Source organism: Equus przewalskii, chromosome 2 (assembly GCF_037783145.1).
Source record: "Equus przewalskii isolate Varuska chromosome 2, EquPr2, whole genome shotgun sequence".
NCBI lineage: Eukaryota > Metazoa > Chordata > Mammalia > Perissodactyla > Equidae > Equus > Equus przewalskii.
In genome coordinates, this window is record NC_091832.1 from 42401892 (window position 1) to 42418419 (window position 16528).

General features: G+C 38.5%; 1 protein-coding gene across 13 annotated transcripts in view; it reads left to right on the top strand.

Annotated features, from left to right (window-relative positions):
• Nucleotides 1–16528, top strand: part of RERE (arginine-glutamic acid dipeptide repeats) — a 402826-nt gene that overhangs the window by 254135 nt on the left and 132163 nt on the right. For 12 of the 13 annotated variants that reach the window (XM_070610911.1, XM_070610920.1, XM_070610914.1 and 9 more), the window contains one exon: nucleotides 13772–13820. In XM_070610911.1, coding sequence (XP_070467012.1) covers nucleotides 13772–13820 — 49 coding nt within the window. Of the gene's footprint in view, nucleotides 1–191; nucleotides 542–13771; nucleotides 13821–16528 lie in introns of those variants that run through there. The other variant, XM_070610923.1, reaches the window with a different exon arrangement.

Consider the following 16528-nt stretch of genomic DNA (forward strand, 5'->3'; position numbering starts at 1 on the left):
ATTCTTTCTTGAAGATCTTGCTATTTAAAAACCCAATTTATTAAAAAAAAAAAACAGACAAAACAGAACTTGCTGTTGTCTTGATAGAGCAGGGCGTTTATCTGAAGACTCTAGATGGCTGATGGCTCGGCTTGTCAAGTTCCCTGGTGTTGGCTGTCTCGGATCCCCCTTCTAAGGCCCCACTTCCCTGCACACTAGCTTGGTATGCAGGGAGAAGCTGCAGAGTCTGTTGGCTGGGCTTTATTTACGGAAACAGCAGGGTTGAGATTGATTGCGTTGAGAGACAGTGTATGGATGAGGGAGGGTCACAGCACATGCTCAGTCCTGTCAGGGTGAGGGGGAAGTTTCTGCGTTCTGCGTGAAGGCTTAGGTCATAGCACAAGCTCAGTGAAAGCTCTATGAGGTCTCTCAGACTGCATGTGCCTCCATTTTGAGTTGTTAGAGTAGAAGAGGCAGAGTTTCAACAGTAAGTAGAGGTTCAGGGATCCAGCTAGACTCACCAGAGCCTGTTAGTCATGGATGATCCATTCAGCCCCTGCAGGTAGGCTATCTTCCTCTGGCCTCACCGAAACAGTGATGGTTTTTGCTGCTCGTTCTCACTTCTGAAGATGTTTATGAATCATTTCATCATTTATAGTGCATGATCCTGAGAGCCTTTACTTCAGTCCTGGCTGGTCATATAGGTGGTGTTGTGAAGCGTGAAATCAAAGCTAAAAATGGGGTCTACCCAGAGATGCATTAAGCAAATGAAGAATGTTGTGAGTCCCTCTGTCGCTGTCCTCTTCCCCTCTCCGTCACCCCTTCCTCTCCGGGTGTACTTTTAACCTGAGTCTTGCTGGGTGCCTGGTGCCCAGCTTGTTTGCCTTCCCGCACCTGCAGAACAAACCTGCAGGCTGCTCGGTTGCCGTGTGGCTGGTAGGGAATGCTTGGGCCTGAGAGCAGTTCTGTTTGGATGTTTTAGGAAGGGTGTTAGGTGGGCAGCTATTGGTTGCTTTGAAGGTGGGTGGAACTTGTTTTGGTTGAGAGGCTGTTTGCCAGAGCAAATTATAATTCCTGTGATCTTTCTCTGAAGTCTGAAAACGCGGTACATACGTTTTGACATATGCAGGAAACAGTTGTGGATTGTGCTTGCAACAGTATCACCTTAAAATTGGTTTTTTTAGAAATGAAATATTATGTCACACTATTTTCTATTGCTTCAAAAGGAAGCAATCAGTTCTTTCTTTTGGAGCTTATGGAAAATTTCTTGGCATTAAAAAAAATTGTACACAGTGATTTTGTGTTAGAAGTTGAAGTTCCAGGTATTTTGTTTATTTTAGCAGAAGATGGCATTTGTTGTGTATGTATATTTTGTTGTGTGACTTGAGAACTCTGTAGGAGAAGAGTAAAAAGAGGAGTTGATGCCTGAGAAGGTGGAGGCATTGGCAAGGCCAGGTTTTGTGCCCACTGCTTAATGGGGCTGGACACTAGTCTTTTCTGTGAGGGGAATTATGCTTTTTGCGTGTCCTGTTTGCAGACAGGGCTCAGACAGATAGCTCTCACCATTGCTAACTTAGGCAGCCAATCATAATAAGCAGATTTAGGACAAGTTGAATTCTTACCCAAGTGGATTTTAAGTGAAGTTTTTGAATTATATTGGTTGTTCCTCTTTGTTTCCTCTCCCCTTTTTTCTTATAAAAATTGGGAAAACTTTTGAAGTGACACCTAAGTTTTGTGCATTTGTGAAGATGAAAGGAAGTTTACAATGTAGAAGAATGTGCAACTGAAAAACTCCCATAGGATAGGAAAGAAATATATTGTACATTGGTGATGCAGGGAGAAATTCTTCATGTAAGCTGTTTGTTGTATAATATGAATATGGAGCTGTGCATGGTCAACTCTTATCAGAGGAGGCCCCTGGTTTTGGTGGAAAGTTTTTAGGCAGGCTAATAGTGAATTCTAGCCACTGAAAATACTACTGAAGTATAATCTGGCTTCTAGCAAGTTCAATTTTGGGATTGCGATTAAGGAGATGAATTATGCAGGGATAATTTAGGGTTAGTGCATTTATTACTATTTTTTAATCTCCTTTTCCATTCATGTGATGGCTGTCTTCCCATTGTGATCATATTTATTTGAACATTGCATTTGGGAGTTTGGGGCAGATATCCACTTGTCTCCATACCATGTCGTGTTGCTTCTCAAACTTGTTTTATTTCACTTTATTTAGAAGCACATTTACTTTCTTTTCTTCTTCTCTGTTGTAAGTGTAAAATTATCCTTTCTCTAGACTAGAGGAACTGGACGCTGCAGCATTTGCTGGTTATTCACATGTGGGATCCTTGTAGGACTAAAGTTTCAGACTTATTTCAGAAAACTCATTGTTTGAGTCAGGAGAATATTTGTTAGGAAAAAAGCTGTGGACCTGCCTTTCAATTCTTGGATCTTTAATTCTTCTTAAACTTTTCTTACATTTAGCAAAAAGAATGTGATAAGGAAGCTGTACCTGTAGCTGAATCAATTCTGGTCGGGTTTCTCCTGCTTGTCTGGCTGGACTGGCCTGGCCTAATACAAATGTGCATTTGTGGAGCTTGTGTGCAGCCACCTGTTTAGATGGCAAGGACTTGTAATTACCACTGTAATCTGTGGAAACCCTTTGTTGTTAAGAGTCAAATTTCTCTGTTTCAAATCCAGTAAGATAAGTCCCTAGAGCTGTTTTTTGTCTGGTATGCATTTGTTCTATATTTTCCTGTCTTGCAAAAATATTTTTGGAATGTTATTTCCTGACCACCATCTTCTGCTTTACAGCTTCTATGCTTGTGTGGTGGTGGAGGTGAAGGAACAACATATGGGAAGTTCTTCTCTTGGTTGGTGAAGTCCTCTAGGGTCTGTGTGGCTTGGGCATTGGAAGGATGCTAGTTAGTTTCCTTTTGGTTTATTGTTCCCCTCCTGTTGTGCTTCAGAGTATCAGGAAATGTTGGTGAATATAGACAGTGTATGTGTCCAAAAAATAGAAAAGTAAAAGTTCACCAAAATGTTATCTTGTTATTACCTTTTCTTGTCATTATATTAGACTCTTGAATCAGAATCTATTAAAATGTTCCTCAGTCAACATAAGTTTTGCAGTCCGTGAATCTGTTCACAGCATAGCTCTGCTTTTGACCACTTACTAGACTCTTGCCTGGTTTGTTAGCTTATGAATTGGAAGATTCTGATATGCCTCGGACCTGATGTTCACCATGTCTGTGATTCTCCAGTTGTTTATTGTTCCTGATCCTTTTTCCTTCTGAATTAATTTTTCCTTTTCGGTCGTTACTGAACTGAGTTGTCTTCCACCAGAGAGGCATTCATTCTAAAGCTATAAGACAAATATCTGACAGAATGAGAGAGAAAATAGAAAATAGGGGCTAAAGGGAGATTTGAAATTATGTATGCATTCTTGAGTCTCCTCCCAAACTGATAATCATCTGTATTGAGCAGTGTCTGATGGGGGAGGATACAGGTTCTTGAACATATCTTTAAAGCAAATCTGAAAGAAAACTAATCTAGTCTCATGTTGTAGCCTCTGTGATATTTTGGGTCTAAGCTAAGAGTTCATTTTAATTCAGTTGGGATAATTAGACATTATTTCTATCAAAGTTCTTTGAACTATACGTTTATTTGACTATTTGATTGATTGTCTTCTCTATTGTACTTTAAGCTTCTAGGGGCACGGACAATGTCTGTTCTTGTAGCCTCAGTTCCAGTAGAGTGCCTGAGTCAAATGGGCCTCCAGCATAAATATATTGAATAAATGAATGGCATCTAGGGTAAGAGAAAAGATTAGATTTGGAGCTAGATGGTATGCTTCAAATTCCACCTAATATGTGACATTGGGCAAGCTGTGACGTTGGCTAGGTTCCTTCTCTCCTTTGGACCTCAGTTTTATCATAGGTCCTATGTAGATAAATACTATTTCCCACAGTTGTTACAAAGATGGAATGAAAACAGTATGAAAGTGCTTGGCACATAGTGGCTCAGTTCATTGTTATTAACTCAGAGGCTAAGTCTACAATCTCATGTGGGTATAGTTTTGTCAATAAGCTCCGTATGTTTTGGGTCAACCTATTCAACTAAGACAATGTTAGGAATTGTGTTAGGAATTATGGTAATTAAATTAGTGACCAATATGTTTAGCCACCATTTATTGATCCACTTTCTTCTTATGCTCTCTTAGAGCTACCGTTCTTGAATTTCTTTTTTTAAAGAAGCTTTACTTCCATATCCTGTAACATTTGGTGTGTTCAGCATTAAACATTGTTCTTTTCTTGCACTTTCTTTAACATAGCAGGAGGGATGTATGTGTGTGTCAGTGCTTGTGTTGCCATCACCACTGCTGCTGCCTCCTCCTCCCCCTCCTCCCATGTTCACACCACTACAGTAAGAGGAATAAGGTGATGGTCATATTTTTTATGTCATTTCCCAGAGACTTCCCAGTGGGAACAAAGAAACATGTAAACGTGCATTGTAGACATAATTACTTGGTCCAAAGTCCCTCTTTTTCTGGGGACACTCCATTCCTGTTAATTTCAGAGTGCAGAAAGCCAGCAACGTTTTTGTTCTGGAGATCGGCTTAGTCTTCAAATACTGCTGCTTTATAAACTGTTTCAATCAAGCAGGGTTTAAAAAAGGTTTGTTTTGTAAAGCGTCGTATATGTGTTCATGCAGCTCCTTGTTGGGCTGCGGTCCTTATAGCTGTTTCCTACTTTACAGCAGGTGACAACGGTAAAACCCATGAGGAGCCTGAGTTGGGGTGGAGTCATACGTCATGGGCAGATATGTTGCATATTACTACATAACAGGGAAGAGGTCAGACAAATAAGAAGTTTAGCCAGTGGAGCAAGGTCATTGTAGTGCTTCGAAACTAGATCCTTCTCACATGTTGTTTAAAAATTTTTTTACCACTTTTTTTCTGATGTTACATATTATGTAGAGGTTGTATTTACTGCATCTTATTGTCAGTATAGAAATTCTTATTCCTCAACCAATGCCTACATTCTTAGTTCTGAACTCTGAATTATATTTAGAGGGACTCTGTGGAAGGAGAACTGCTTCTGTGGCCTTGAATCCTCTGTAATTAGCTCACTGTGACCCCTTGAAAGAGCACCTTTGTCTCCTCAGGCCTTGGTTTCTTCTGTTAAGGCAGAAGATTGGCTCAGATGGCCTCTAAGGAACCTTCCCTCAGGAAAAAGTTAGAATATTATGATTTTGGATTTTGGATGACTTCCTGTCTTGACCTTTGCATATGTGTATGATTTTGGAACATTAACGCTTTCACTATTGACTGATTCTCCTTTTCTTTTTTCTTTGTTTTTAATGAATACTGAATTTTTTTTCCTCCTGGGTAGTGTATCAAGCCTGTTTCAGATTAATTTTTCTTAGAGGGCTAGCCTTCTGTCACAGGTGGCTTGACTTAATTTTGCAACAAAGCACTTAGTTGCTATCTATGGCTAAACAGTAGTTGAGTTAAAATATTGGAGTCATTTATGCATTTAAAGTATATTTAGTGAATGCCAGTCAGCTCTGGGATATAAGGGGGAAGGATATAAGCTGAAAACAGACTTGGTTCCTTACTCGCAGGGTGCTTTCAGTGTAAATGGCAAGACAGCCATCGAAAAAAAATAATTACACAAAATAAATATAAAATCATGACTGTGATAAGGGCCAAAGGAGAGGTAGGTGGTGCTTTAAGAACTTATAATAGAGGAATTAGCTCCCATTCTCACTTATTGTCAGTACTTAGAGCTAATAATAGTAATGACTACTGTGGAACAGGCACTATGTCTACTTCTTTCTGTAGATCATCTTTTATTTTTATAGCAACTTTGCAAACTAGCCATTATGAATCTCATTTCATAGATAAGAAAACTGGGGCTCAGAGAGATTAAATTGTGTCTTTAAGATCATGCTTCGAACTTCAAGAACCTTGGTACCGGAATTTAAATCCAGGTTCATTTGATTCTGGAGTCTTTGCTCTTCCCCTGCACCTGAGCATCTAAACTCAGGTGTGTATAACAATTATTCCTTCCCAGTAGTAGGGTGCCAAAGTCGTGGGACATCCTGATAGGAGGTACAAAAACAGAGGTTTTAGTCAGATTTAGGGCAGTTTTCTTTTTCTATCTTAAAATGAGTGAGAATATGTTATGGAATAGGAGACAAAATTTACCTGGATTTTAAGATACTATGTTGGACTTTAAGGCAATTGCAGACTTGTTAAAGACTGCTTTAGAAATAGGTGTCCATGTTGGAGAAATCTGAGAAACCCAGCAGGCTGTTCTCGCCTTCCTTATCAGCCTCATTTCACTCCTGCCCACAACCCTTCTAAAAAGAAGTGATTCTGATAAATTGCCTTTCGATATTCCTAAAATTTGGTGTATTTCGTTCTGACCCACAGACTATTTCCGTGGTCACTTTTTGAATGAGCTAGTAAGTGGAGTTTCTAGAATCTTCTTTCTGTTGATTGCATGCCAGTCTTCCTATTCAACTTAATACCCTATAGAAAAGATAAGAATTATGTACTGCCTCAGCCTTGTGATGGAGAGACAGGTAAAGGAAGATTGCACAGTGGTTTCATTCGCACATTCCGCTAGCTACAGAGCAGGGGTTTGACTTGAAAGTTATCAGTCCCACCCTTTTCGGATTGTGCCTCAGGCCACACTGCTGTTACATTCTCGGCTTGGGGCGGAGACCAGGTCTGGGTTATAATGGGAAGTCATGCCAGCTCCCTGTAAAAGGCCCCTGTTGTATCAGCTCCTGTCTTCTCCCCTGGACCCCATGTCCTTGTTCCTGTTCTCTGCCTGTAGACTCAAGTCCTTGTCTTAAGCAATCACCATGGTCATGTAGAGATATTTGGGTGTCTTGAGTGAACATTCACAGACCCTTGCCTCCCTCACACTGTCCCTGCTCTTCAGGGTGAAGAAATGATTTTGTGTGGACAGGCTCTTTTTTCCAGCTGGCATGCTCTTCTCAAGGAGCGCCCCTGCATCTGGCCAGTCAGCCTTCTCATCTCCTTTGCATAGATGCTTCTCCCTTTTTGATATTCAGTTGCAGGCTTCCTGTTCCTTTCTGTCCACTCCATGTTTACTTCTTAGTCTAAAATGTTTCCATGGTAACAGGTTACTTTTCAAAGGGAACATCTTGTCATTTTATTTAATCCACTGCAGCTGAAGAGAACTGAAATATTAAGTTGTAGTTGCCATGGATATTGCTTTGTTACATTGGTTTCTTTTGTGTCAGATTTCATATACAATGAATTTCTTTTTTTTTTTTTTTTAAATACTCAAGGAATACACACAATGACTTACCATTATTGCTATAATTTTGCTTCTGGGACTATTTTTTTTTATATTCCAAAGCAAAGCTTTGTAGAATGATGGGGACTGAACCTCAACACTTTTGAAAAACATATATAATTTATGTTAACCTCACAGAGAAATTCCTCCTTGCTGGTGAGGATGGTGATAATTCTTTTTTTTTTTTTTGTGGAGTATGATTTGCACTTTAAGATGTCTCAAAAAGGATGACCCCTTTCCAAAGATCCTTAGTAAACACGGAAAAAGAAACATGTGGCTTGAGTTAATTCCTTGAATCTCATTGCTTATTAACTGTGGAATTTTTTTCTTCAGTTACTTGTTCAGCTGTCTACAATATATTTGGGGGGAATCTATTTATCATTTAATCAGCTTTTCTCATCTGTCTTGCTTTCTTATCACTAGTCTGTCTGTAATATATCACTCAGCTATCCTCTTCTTTTGCCTTTAAGAACTTTAGTCTTTTAGACTTTCAGGAAGTTACAGGATACTGCAGAGTGCTCCCATATACCCTTCATTCATTTCCCCCAATAAGTACATTGTATACAGCTCTAACACAATGTCAAAACCCAGACATTACATTAATACAATGTGTGTATAGTTCTGTGCCATTTTATCACAGGTATAGTTTTGTGTAACCAACACCATAAGCAAGATCTATTCCATCATCGTGGAGATCTGCTTACTCCCTCCCCTCTCCTCCCACCATTCCTAACACTGGCAACCACTAATCTGTTCTTCATCTCTATAATTTTGTCATTTTGACAATGTTTTTATAAACTGGACTTTAATTTGGATAGGTTTTTTCTTTTGACATGATTTTCAAAGTTTAAAAAAAAATCTTTTTGATTATTTTGTCTTGCTTTGGTGCTTAAAATGAACATAGAAATAAATTAGGGAAAAGGATATGGCTTCCCATACTGATGCCATTCATAATTAGTTGTGTAACTGGTGTTCAGTAACTTAATCACTCTGCCATATGGGAGTGTGGCTGGGAGCTCTTGCTTTTGAGTCAAGTAAACTTGAGTTTGAATCCTGGTTTTTTCACTTGTTAGCTGTGTCATCTTGGGCAACTCATAACCTCTCTTAGCTTCAGTTTCCTTATCAGGACAGGTAATAATAGCACCTACCTTACAGGGTCATCCTTAAGATTAGATAAGAAAATGTATGTTATTTGCTTAGCTCAAAATGCCGGGTACATAGTAAATGTTCAATGTATATGTTAGTTGCTTTCTTAATGTTAAAATTAGTACTGTTATTATAAGTCTATAAAGTGGAGATACTGCCTCATAGAGTTGTCATGGGAATAATGTAATAATGTATAGCTGGCATAGAAAGCACTTAATAAGTGATAACTGGTATTATTATTTTGCTTGTGTTTGTCAGATAAGATACCTGAATTTAAAATAATGTAAGTGAAAACCCTGAGGCAAGGTTAAAGGTGTACATACATGTGTCCTGCATTATCCTGGGATATGACTTCCATCTTTGGTTTCTTATTTCATACATACTGTCTTTTATCTGACGTTACTGGGATTTACACCGTCCTCGATCTGGGTTTTCCTTCCTTAATTGATGACCATCCTGGCTTTGCCCAGACCTACTGTGTTAAGCAGCGCTGCACATCAAACAGAAACCTCTTTAGTAGCTATGTTGTTTTATTCACATCAAACAGAAACCTCTTTAGTAGCTATGTTGTTTTATACACATGATAGAGTGAGATCTGAATATCTGTGAATATCACTACTAATGCTTTCATTAATATCAAAATATGAATTAAATGAATTAATACATAGAAATGAGATAATACTGTAGAGCACCCAGAACAGATAGAAAGTACTCAAATGTTAGCTCTTATTACAAATAGAAGATGCAAGCTTTATCCTTCAAGGTTAGGGGCCTTTTGAATTTTAGCCTCCAGTATTTTCTAAAGTTCAGAATGTATCATCAGTGCTTCTCAAAGCATGGTTTATGGACCCCATTATTAATTTTATCAAATCTCAACCCTTGAGTTCCTGTCTTTGTAATGTTCTTTGTGATGACTCGGGAAGTGACATACAATACTTCTGGTGCATACCGAAGGACACGGATTATTTTTTGAGTTAGAACTAGTCACTTTTTTATGGAACACTATTTTTATTTGAAAGAATAACTGACAAACTGTGGTTATTCAGACTTGGGTAATCGGCAGACGTTTTCTTGAAAATGAACAAAGTGAGGCTGCCATTTCAAGGAAAACAACTGATAGTATTTACCAAAGCTAAGATTTGAGCTTTCAAGTAAAAATTAGAATTTTGAAAAACTTGTACCGATGCTCTGAGCTTGACAACTTCTGTACACTTACAGGCTCTTATAAAATGAGTAATGATATTAATGAATGTAACTTTTAAAAAATATTGTATAATGAGCTGTGTTGATATTTGGAAGATCTATAAAACTTAGTGAACTAATAGTTTCCATCTAACCAATGTATGACGTTACAAAATGATGTCTGAATAGAAGATCCGTTCAAAGGCTGAGACACACCAATGGATTTTAATGTAAAAGAGTCCAGAAGATCATTGATAAGGTTTTAGATTCACATTCTGCAAAAACCTTTAAGAAACGATCACTTGTTGAGCCTTGGTATAGTATCAAAAAGAATATCCATAATTATCGAAAAGCTTATTAAAATAGTCTTCCCTTTTCCAGTTATATGTCTGTATGAGGTTCTATACATACATATATACAGTTATGTATCTGTATTTTCTTTGTATACTTTAACGCAAACAACGTATTGTAAGGATTTGAATGTAGAAGCAGATATAAGAATCCAGCTGTCTTCTGTTATGTCAGACATTAAAAAGATTTGCAAAAATGTAAAACAGTGCCTCTATTTTCACTGCTTTCTTGTTTAAATACAATTGTTTTTCATAAGAATGTGTTAATATGTAAAGAGCTGATTGCATATTTTAAAATGAGCCTATTTAAAATAGATAGATATTTTGAAATTTCTCAAAAACACAACTTCCTTGCAATGCTCAGTAGTTTAAAGAGTATAAAGGGGTTATGAGACCAAAAAGTTTGTGAACTACTGTAAGTATAAGGAAAACTATAGTAGTCAGTATGTGATTATTATGAGTGTTTTTCTACAAGCTATTGATATTACATCTCAATAATAATTCCTGGTGATTTTTGTCAAGTTTCACACCTTAGTAGTTTTAGAAATAGTCATGCAACCAAGGAACTTTTAATTTGTCCTGAATGCATAATAATGCCAGGCAGGTATTGTCTGAGATTCTTGGGGATACAAAAAATGAGTTAAATCTCAGTTCCTGTACTCTAGAAGCTTACAGTTCCACAGTGGGTGCAGGTAGGAAATGTCCAAACTAGTCATAGCAGAGTATCATCCTCTGCTAGTGCGGTGTGAACCACAAGAAGAGCATTCAGGAAGAAGGGAGCAGTGAGGCAGCAGGAGAGGAACATTTAGTTTAGTGTAGAGTTTGGATGCTATTAAAGGAAGGGAAGATTGTGATTATTCCGTGGATTCCAGATACAGCTGGATACTGCCAATTACGCATGAGACTACTTCTTGTCTTTCATCTTCAGTTCATATTCTGACAGTTTTTTTGTCGGATGCATCTGGTTCTCTGTGCTGTCTACCTCTTTTTCTCTTGGACCTAAAAAGTATTTCTACTGTGTATTCTCTATTCCAGGGTTCCTGGATATTGTAGCCTAATGCCGTTGTCTGCTAACCTTGGATCCTAGTCCTGCTCAAAAATAACTTTGTTGTATCTCTTGCTATGAAACCCTACTATTTAAAATTTGCGTATAATTAAGAAATACTTTTGTTGTAAAAATTGATTTTTAAATAAACTTTTTAATAGGTTCTGTATTATTTTGTACTTTTTAACCTACTCACTTTATTGGTACCCTTCATTGACATAAAAATAAGAATGAGCGAAACAATTTTCAATTTAGGCTCTTAAGATGCCCCAACACATTTTTTTGTCTTATTTATATCAGGATTAATAATTATTAGTCTCCTATTTTTATTCAAATAAGTGGAATTAAATAGTTCTATTCAATCAGGTATTTGGGGGGTTTATTATTATTGTGGCACATTTTTGAGCTAAATATAATATTGGCTTATTAAAATATTAAAAGAAAAAATAACAGAAAAAACATTAAAATAAAAATAAATCAGGAGTGTTTGTCCTGGAATTATCAAGGACTTAGCAGTGTAGGTAGCAGTGATGAGGAAATGCCTTCATAACCAACCATTTGGGAACCTCGGCATAACATAGACCTTCTAGAAGAACCTGAAAGTTGAGCCATGGGCACAAGTTGCTGGATGGGCTGTGGCTAAAGGTTTCTGAGATGATACGTTTTGGCTAGACTCACTTGTAGGCAAGCAAGCGTTTGGAAAGTATTTAGAAATAGAGGAGAGTTTTTGGCAGCTAGTTTTGCTCACAGCTAGTTATGAAACAGAAAGGGACAAGTTGGAAGAGAAATGGTTGGGAACACTGCTTGTTTTTCTTAAATACTCGTGATTATAATAGCCTCCTGGCCTATTTGATTCCTCTGCCTGCCTCCTAAAACAGCTTCTCATAATTCCTGCGTAAAGCTGCTGAACAATCCATCTTCTAGCTTTTTTTTTTTCTTTCCAACATACTGTTCTCTACTAAAGGAATGAAGATGACTTGTATATGAAAGTCAGCACTTCGTGCAAGCTTTTCTCCCACCACGTCCCTCCTTTTCAGCTTACTGCCTCTGCAGGATTTTATTCCCGCTTGGGAAGTCCTCTGTGTTGCTCTGCTGTTGTGCTTGTTACCTCCTTCAAAAGTCTACTTGGAGCTTAACCACTTCAGGGTCTGTTTCCTCTTGAAGCCTGCCTAATTTTGACACTCCCCTTAGCATTTTTGTCCTCTCTTTCTCCTGAAATGTTTTGTGATTGTGACTGTAGTGATTGGACTTGTTCCGGTGTTTTGGGGATGGATGCTACCTCCCCAGGTCGAAGGACTGGACTACATGTCTTCTTTTCTTTTTGTTACTCTTCTCTCTTCCTTTATCACATATACTGCACACCTTTGCCAAGATAAGACTCCTCATGAGAAAAATGCTTGGATTAAAAGAAGGTGTTGGACCCAAGGTCCCTGAAGGAAATAACAGTTTTCCAAAATTTATTTTAACAACTTCACCTGTAAGGGTGGGAGTATCAGACCCACGGGTGAAAAACAAGAGGCTCTCTGGTCCTCTGCTGTCTTATTAGCTGCTCGTAGCTCAGTCCAAGTCAACAAATAATCATTGAGTAGCTCTCACTATGTCAATGCCTTCTTCCTTGCCGCTGTTGAAAATTCAGAGTGACTGTAAAACACAACAAAGGCTGTCACTGGGCACAGAAAGAGCTTTCCTGAGATAGCCCACAGAGAGTCGTGTTTCAAAGTTGAGGGTAACAGGGAGCTGGGAAATGGAGCTCTGGGAGGGCAGGGAATGTATTTCTTTGTCCATCACTGTGCACCCAGGAAGTGCCCCGTGCAAGGCCTGGGACAAAAAAGACAATGCATATTTCATGAAGGAGTGAAAAGAAGACGACATCCCTCACTTTTGAGGGTGTGTGGAATGAAATGGGGAGGAAATCAAGAAAGGTTTAATGGAAATAGTGGCTTTTAAAAGGCACCTGGATGGTTAGGATTTGGAGCAAGGGAGGGGAGAGCCTTGCAAGTGCAGTAAGAATGGCGTAGACAGGAATGACACGAGCTCTTTCACCTAGACCTTCTGGGTCCCTTCCCTCACATCTCTTTCACGTCTGCTCAAGTTTTACTTTATATTATAATAAGCCCTTTTCTGACTGTCATGTATAAAGAACTATAAAAATATTTCATCATTTACCATCTACTTAATTCTTTAAGGCCCTTATTATCATCTGACCTATTCTTTGTTTCTTTGTTTTTTACCGAAATTAGAATATAAATTCCAAGAAGGCAAGGACATTGTTTTGTTCATTGCTTTATCCTCAACACCTAGGCAATTCCTGGGTTACAGTAGATAATAAATATTTGATGAGTGAATGGATGACCCAGTGTGTGTGCTAGGAAGCATAAGTTATCTTGTTTATATTTTATTAAGATTTATGGTAGGGCAACTTGAAATGCTTTGAAAAGAAGAAGCATCTATTGGGATTGTCCTATAAGAGTGTCTGTCTCTCTGAGGTATGAAAGAATGATGGTATAGGTACTCATGACAGGAAGCTGCAGTAACAGGGTTTTTAGAAGACAAAAATTTAGAGCTGTGTGTGGGCTGGGGGAGTATACATGTACAGGGCAGCATTAGCAGTAGTGGAGAAGTTAATTCTTCCTGAGTTATTCCTCATTTATTTGAAGAGAATTACTTTCTGTGAAAAATCTGTGAATGTTTGTATCAAAACTATATTGTGCTAACCTAATCTGCTCTTTTCATGACAGGAGGCTGAACAGTACCCAGGGGGAAATTCGTGTTGGTCCAAGCCATCAGGTAAAGCACATTTTAGTGGCTTCTTTAATAGTTTTTTTTTTTTTTCTTGTCATTCTACTGGCCCTGCATTTTGTTGAGCAGCAGCTTAGAACTGTTGTTATCGTATAGGAAATTTTTATATAAATGCAGAGGTTTTTTTCTTTTCCCCCGTGGATCACCACATACTTTTTTTCTTTTCCTTCTCCTCAAAGCCCCAATACATAGTTGTATATCCTAGTTGTAAGTCTTAGTTCTTCTTTGTGGGGTGCTGTCACAGCATGGCTTGATGAGTGGTGTATAGCTCCTTCACCCAGGATCCGAACTTGTGAACCCCAGGCCACCTAAGTGGAGCATGCGAATTCAACCACTTGGCCACAGGGCCTGTCCCCACATACTTTTTAAATTGTGGTAAAATATACGTAATGTAAAATTTACCTTTTTAACCGTTTTTAAATGTACAGTTAAATGGCATTAAGTACATTCACATTGTTGTGCAACTGTTACCATCATCCACCTCCAGAACTTTTTTACATTCCCAAACTGAACCTCTGTACACACTTAAACACTAACTTTCCATTTTCCTCTCCCCCTAGTCCCTGGCAACCACCATTCTAATTTCTGTCTCTATGAATTTGACTCCCCTAGAGACCTCATGTCAGTAGAATCACACAGTATTTGTCCTTTGTGTCTGGCTTATTTTACTTACCATAATATCTTAAGGGTGTACTCGTGTTGTGGCATATATCAGAATTTAATTTCTCTTTAAGGCTGAATAATCCATTGTATGTATATACCGTGTTTTGCTTATCCATTAGCTGTTGATGAACATTTGGTCACCACAAACTTTCATTTTAACTTCTTTTAAATCCCCTTTCTTTCAGAAGAGTTAAGATGGTTAGGATGCTTGTCAGTCGGAAGCTTGTTGTGTTGTGACCTGTGCCCTCTCATGTTTTATTCTGTTTACTAGGACTCTGGTGTCATGTTTGTCATCTCTTTTGATCTCTGTATCAGTTAGGATGCTTTGATGGGCAACTGGAAAACTCTGGCTGAACATGACTGTCACATGTCATCACATCCTAGTCAGACAGGACCAGGGCTCTGCAGAGCTTCTCTGCGGTTCTCTTGGTGCTCAGCTGTCCCCCATGGACTGGCTTCTTCCTTAGGCTCTAGCTGAATTTCTCTGGTTCTAAGATACACTTCTTCACATTTTATTATCTCTGATGTTGGGCTTCATTGTGTATTCCATGGTGTGATTATAATTTAATTGGCAGCATTTCTCCTTTCTAAATGCACATAAAATTATAGTGGATCTTCCGGTGAATGTAAACAGCCAATGTTGAGAGGAGGAAAAGGATCATCCTTCTCTTCCCCTTAGAAGCCAGGAAAATTCTCCCAGAAGATCTCCATTAGTCCCAGTGTCTCATTGCCATATATTGGGTCATGTGTTCATTTCTAAAGCATGAGGAAAATGGATTTAGCATGATTGTCATGGATTGTCATTTGAGTTAGAATGGATGTTGGGGAGTCAGCCACCATGGCGAACACATACTAGAGATGTGAGACACAGGCAACTCCTTATAAGGGTGTAGAGGTTTTAGTAGTCTATCTAGTTACCCATTTTTCTGTCTAGATTTTGAGCATTTCTTGTGTCATTTGTATTTTTAACAATGTATTTTAACTCTGTAAATGAGAAAGAAATTAAGAAGTGAAGGGATGTTAGAACCAAAACACAGGGGCTGGCCCCGTGGCCGAGTGGTTAAGTTCGCACGCTCCGCTGCAGGCGGCCCAGTGTTTCGTCAGTTCGAATCCTGGGCGCGGACATGGCACTGCTCATCAAACCACACTGAGGCAGCGTCCCACATGCCACAACTAGAAGGACCCACAACGAAGAATATGCAACTATGTACCACGGGGGCTTTGGGGAGAAAAAGGAAAAAAATAAAATCTTTAAAACCAAAACACAGAAACCATCAGGGGCATCTAATTTCTAGAAGATACTTCTCATCTCAGAACTAGGATTATAACTGAGAGAAGCAGAAAGAAGCTGCTAGAGAACATTCCCCTTAATGTCTGCCTTGTTCAAATATGCCCTTTTCTTGGTGTGCCCTCTCAGTGGGTCTCACTGCCACCTCTTGACTGTAGTTTGTGTGCCTTCAGGTCTAGTAGTTAGATTTTTAATCAAGGAATCCAGTACTTGCCTGGTACCACTTGATTACATCTTCCTTTCTCTGCTCTTTTGCCACCGTACTTTCCCACCTGGTTTTTTCTTCCTCCATGTATTTCCAGGGTCATAAGAGCTTTGGACTCGAGTTTTATTTTATAGATTTTTTTTCCCTACCGTAACAGAAAAAGTGGTTCTTAAGTAAAAGATGCTTAAATTCCCTGGAAAGGAGCAAATTTAACTATGCTTGGATTTTTATATGCTTTCATTTAAAATCAGATAGTTATTTTATATCAGGTTTTAACTATATTCTATATGCTTTATTTTCAAAAGGCAGTGTTTGGGAACATGAAATACCACAGGACCTTTTTGTGAATTGGTAACATTTACCTTATTAGAAGTTTTAACTTTATTCTTAGGTAAATTATTAACATATGCAAAAGTAGGAAAAGAATAGTGCAATAAACCCCTTTATCCTCATTATTCACCTTTCACACATATCAAGTTAGCGTCAAACTTGTTTTATTTCAATCATACCTCTCCCACCATTATTTTGGAAAAAAATCAC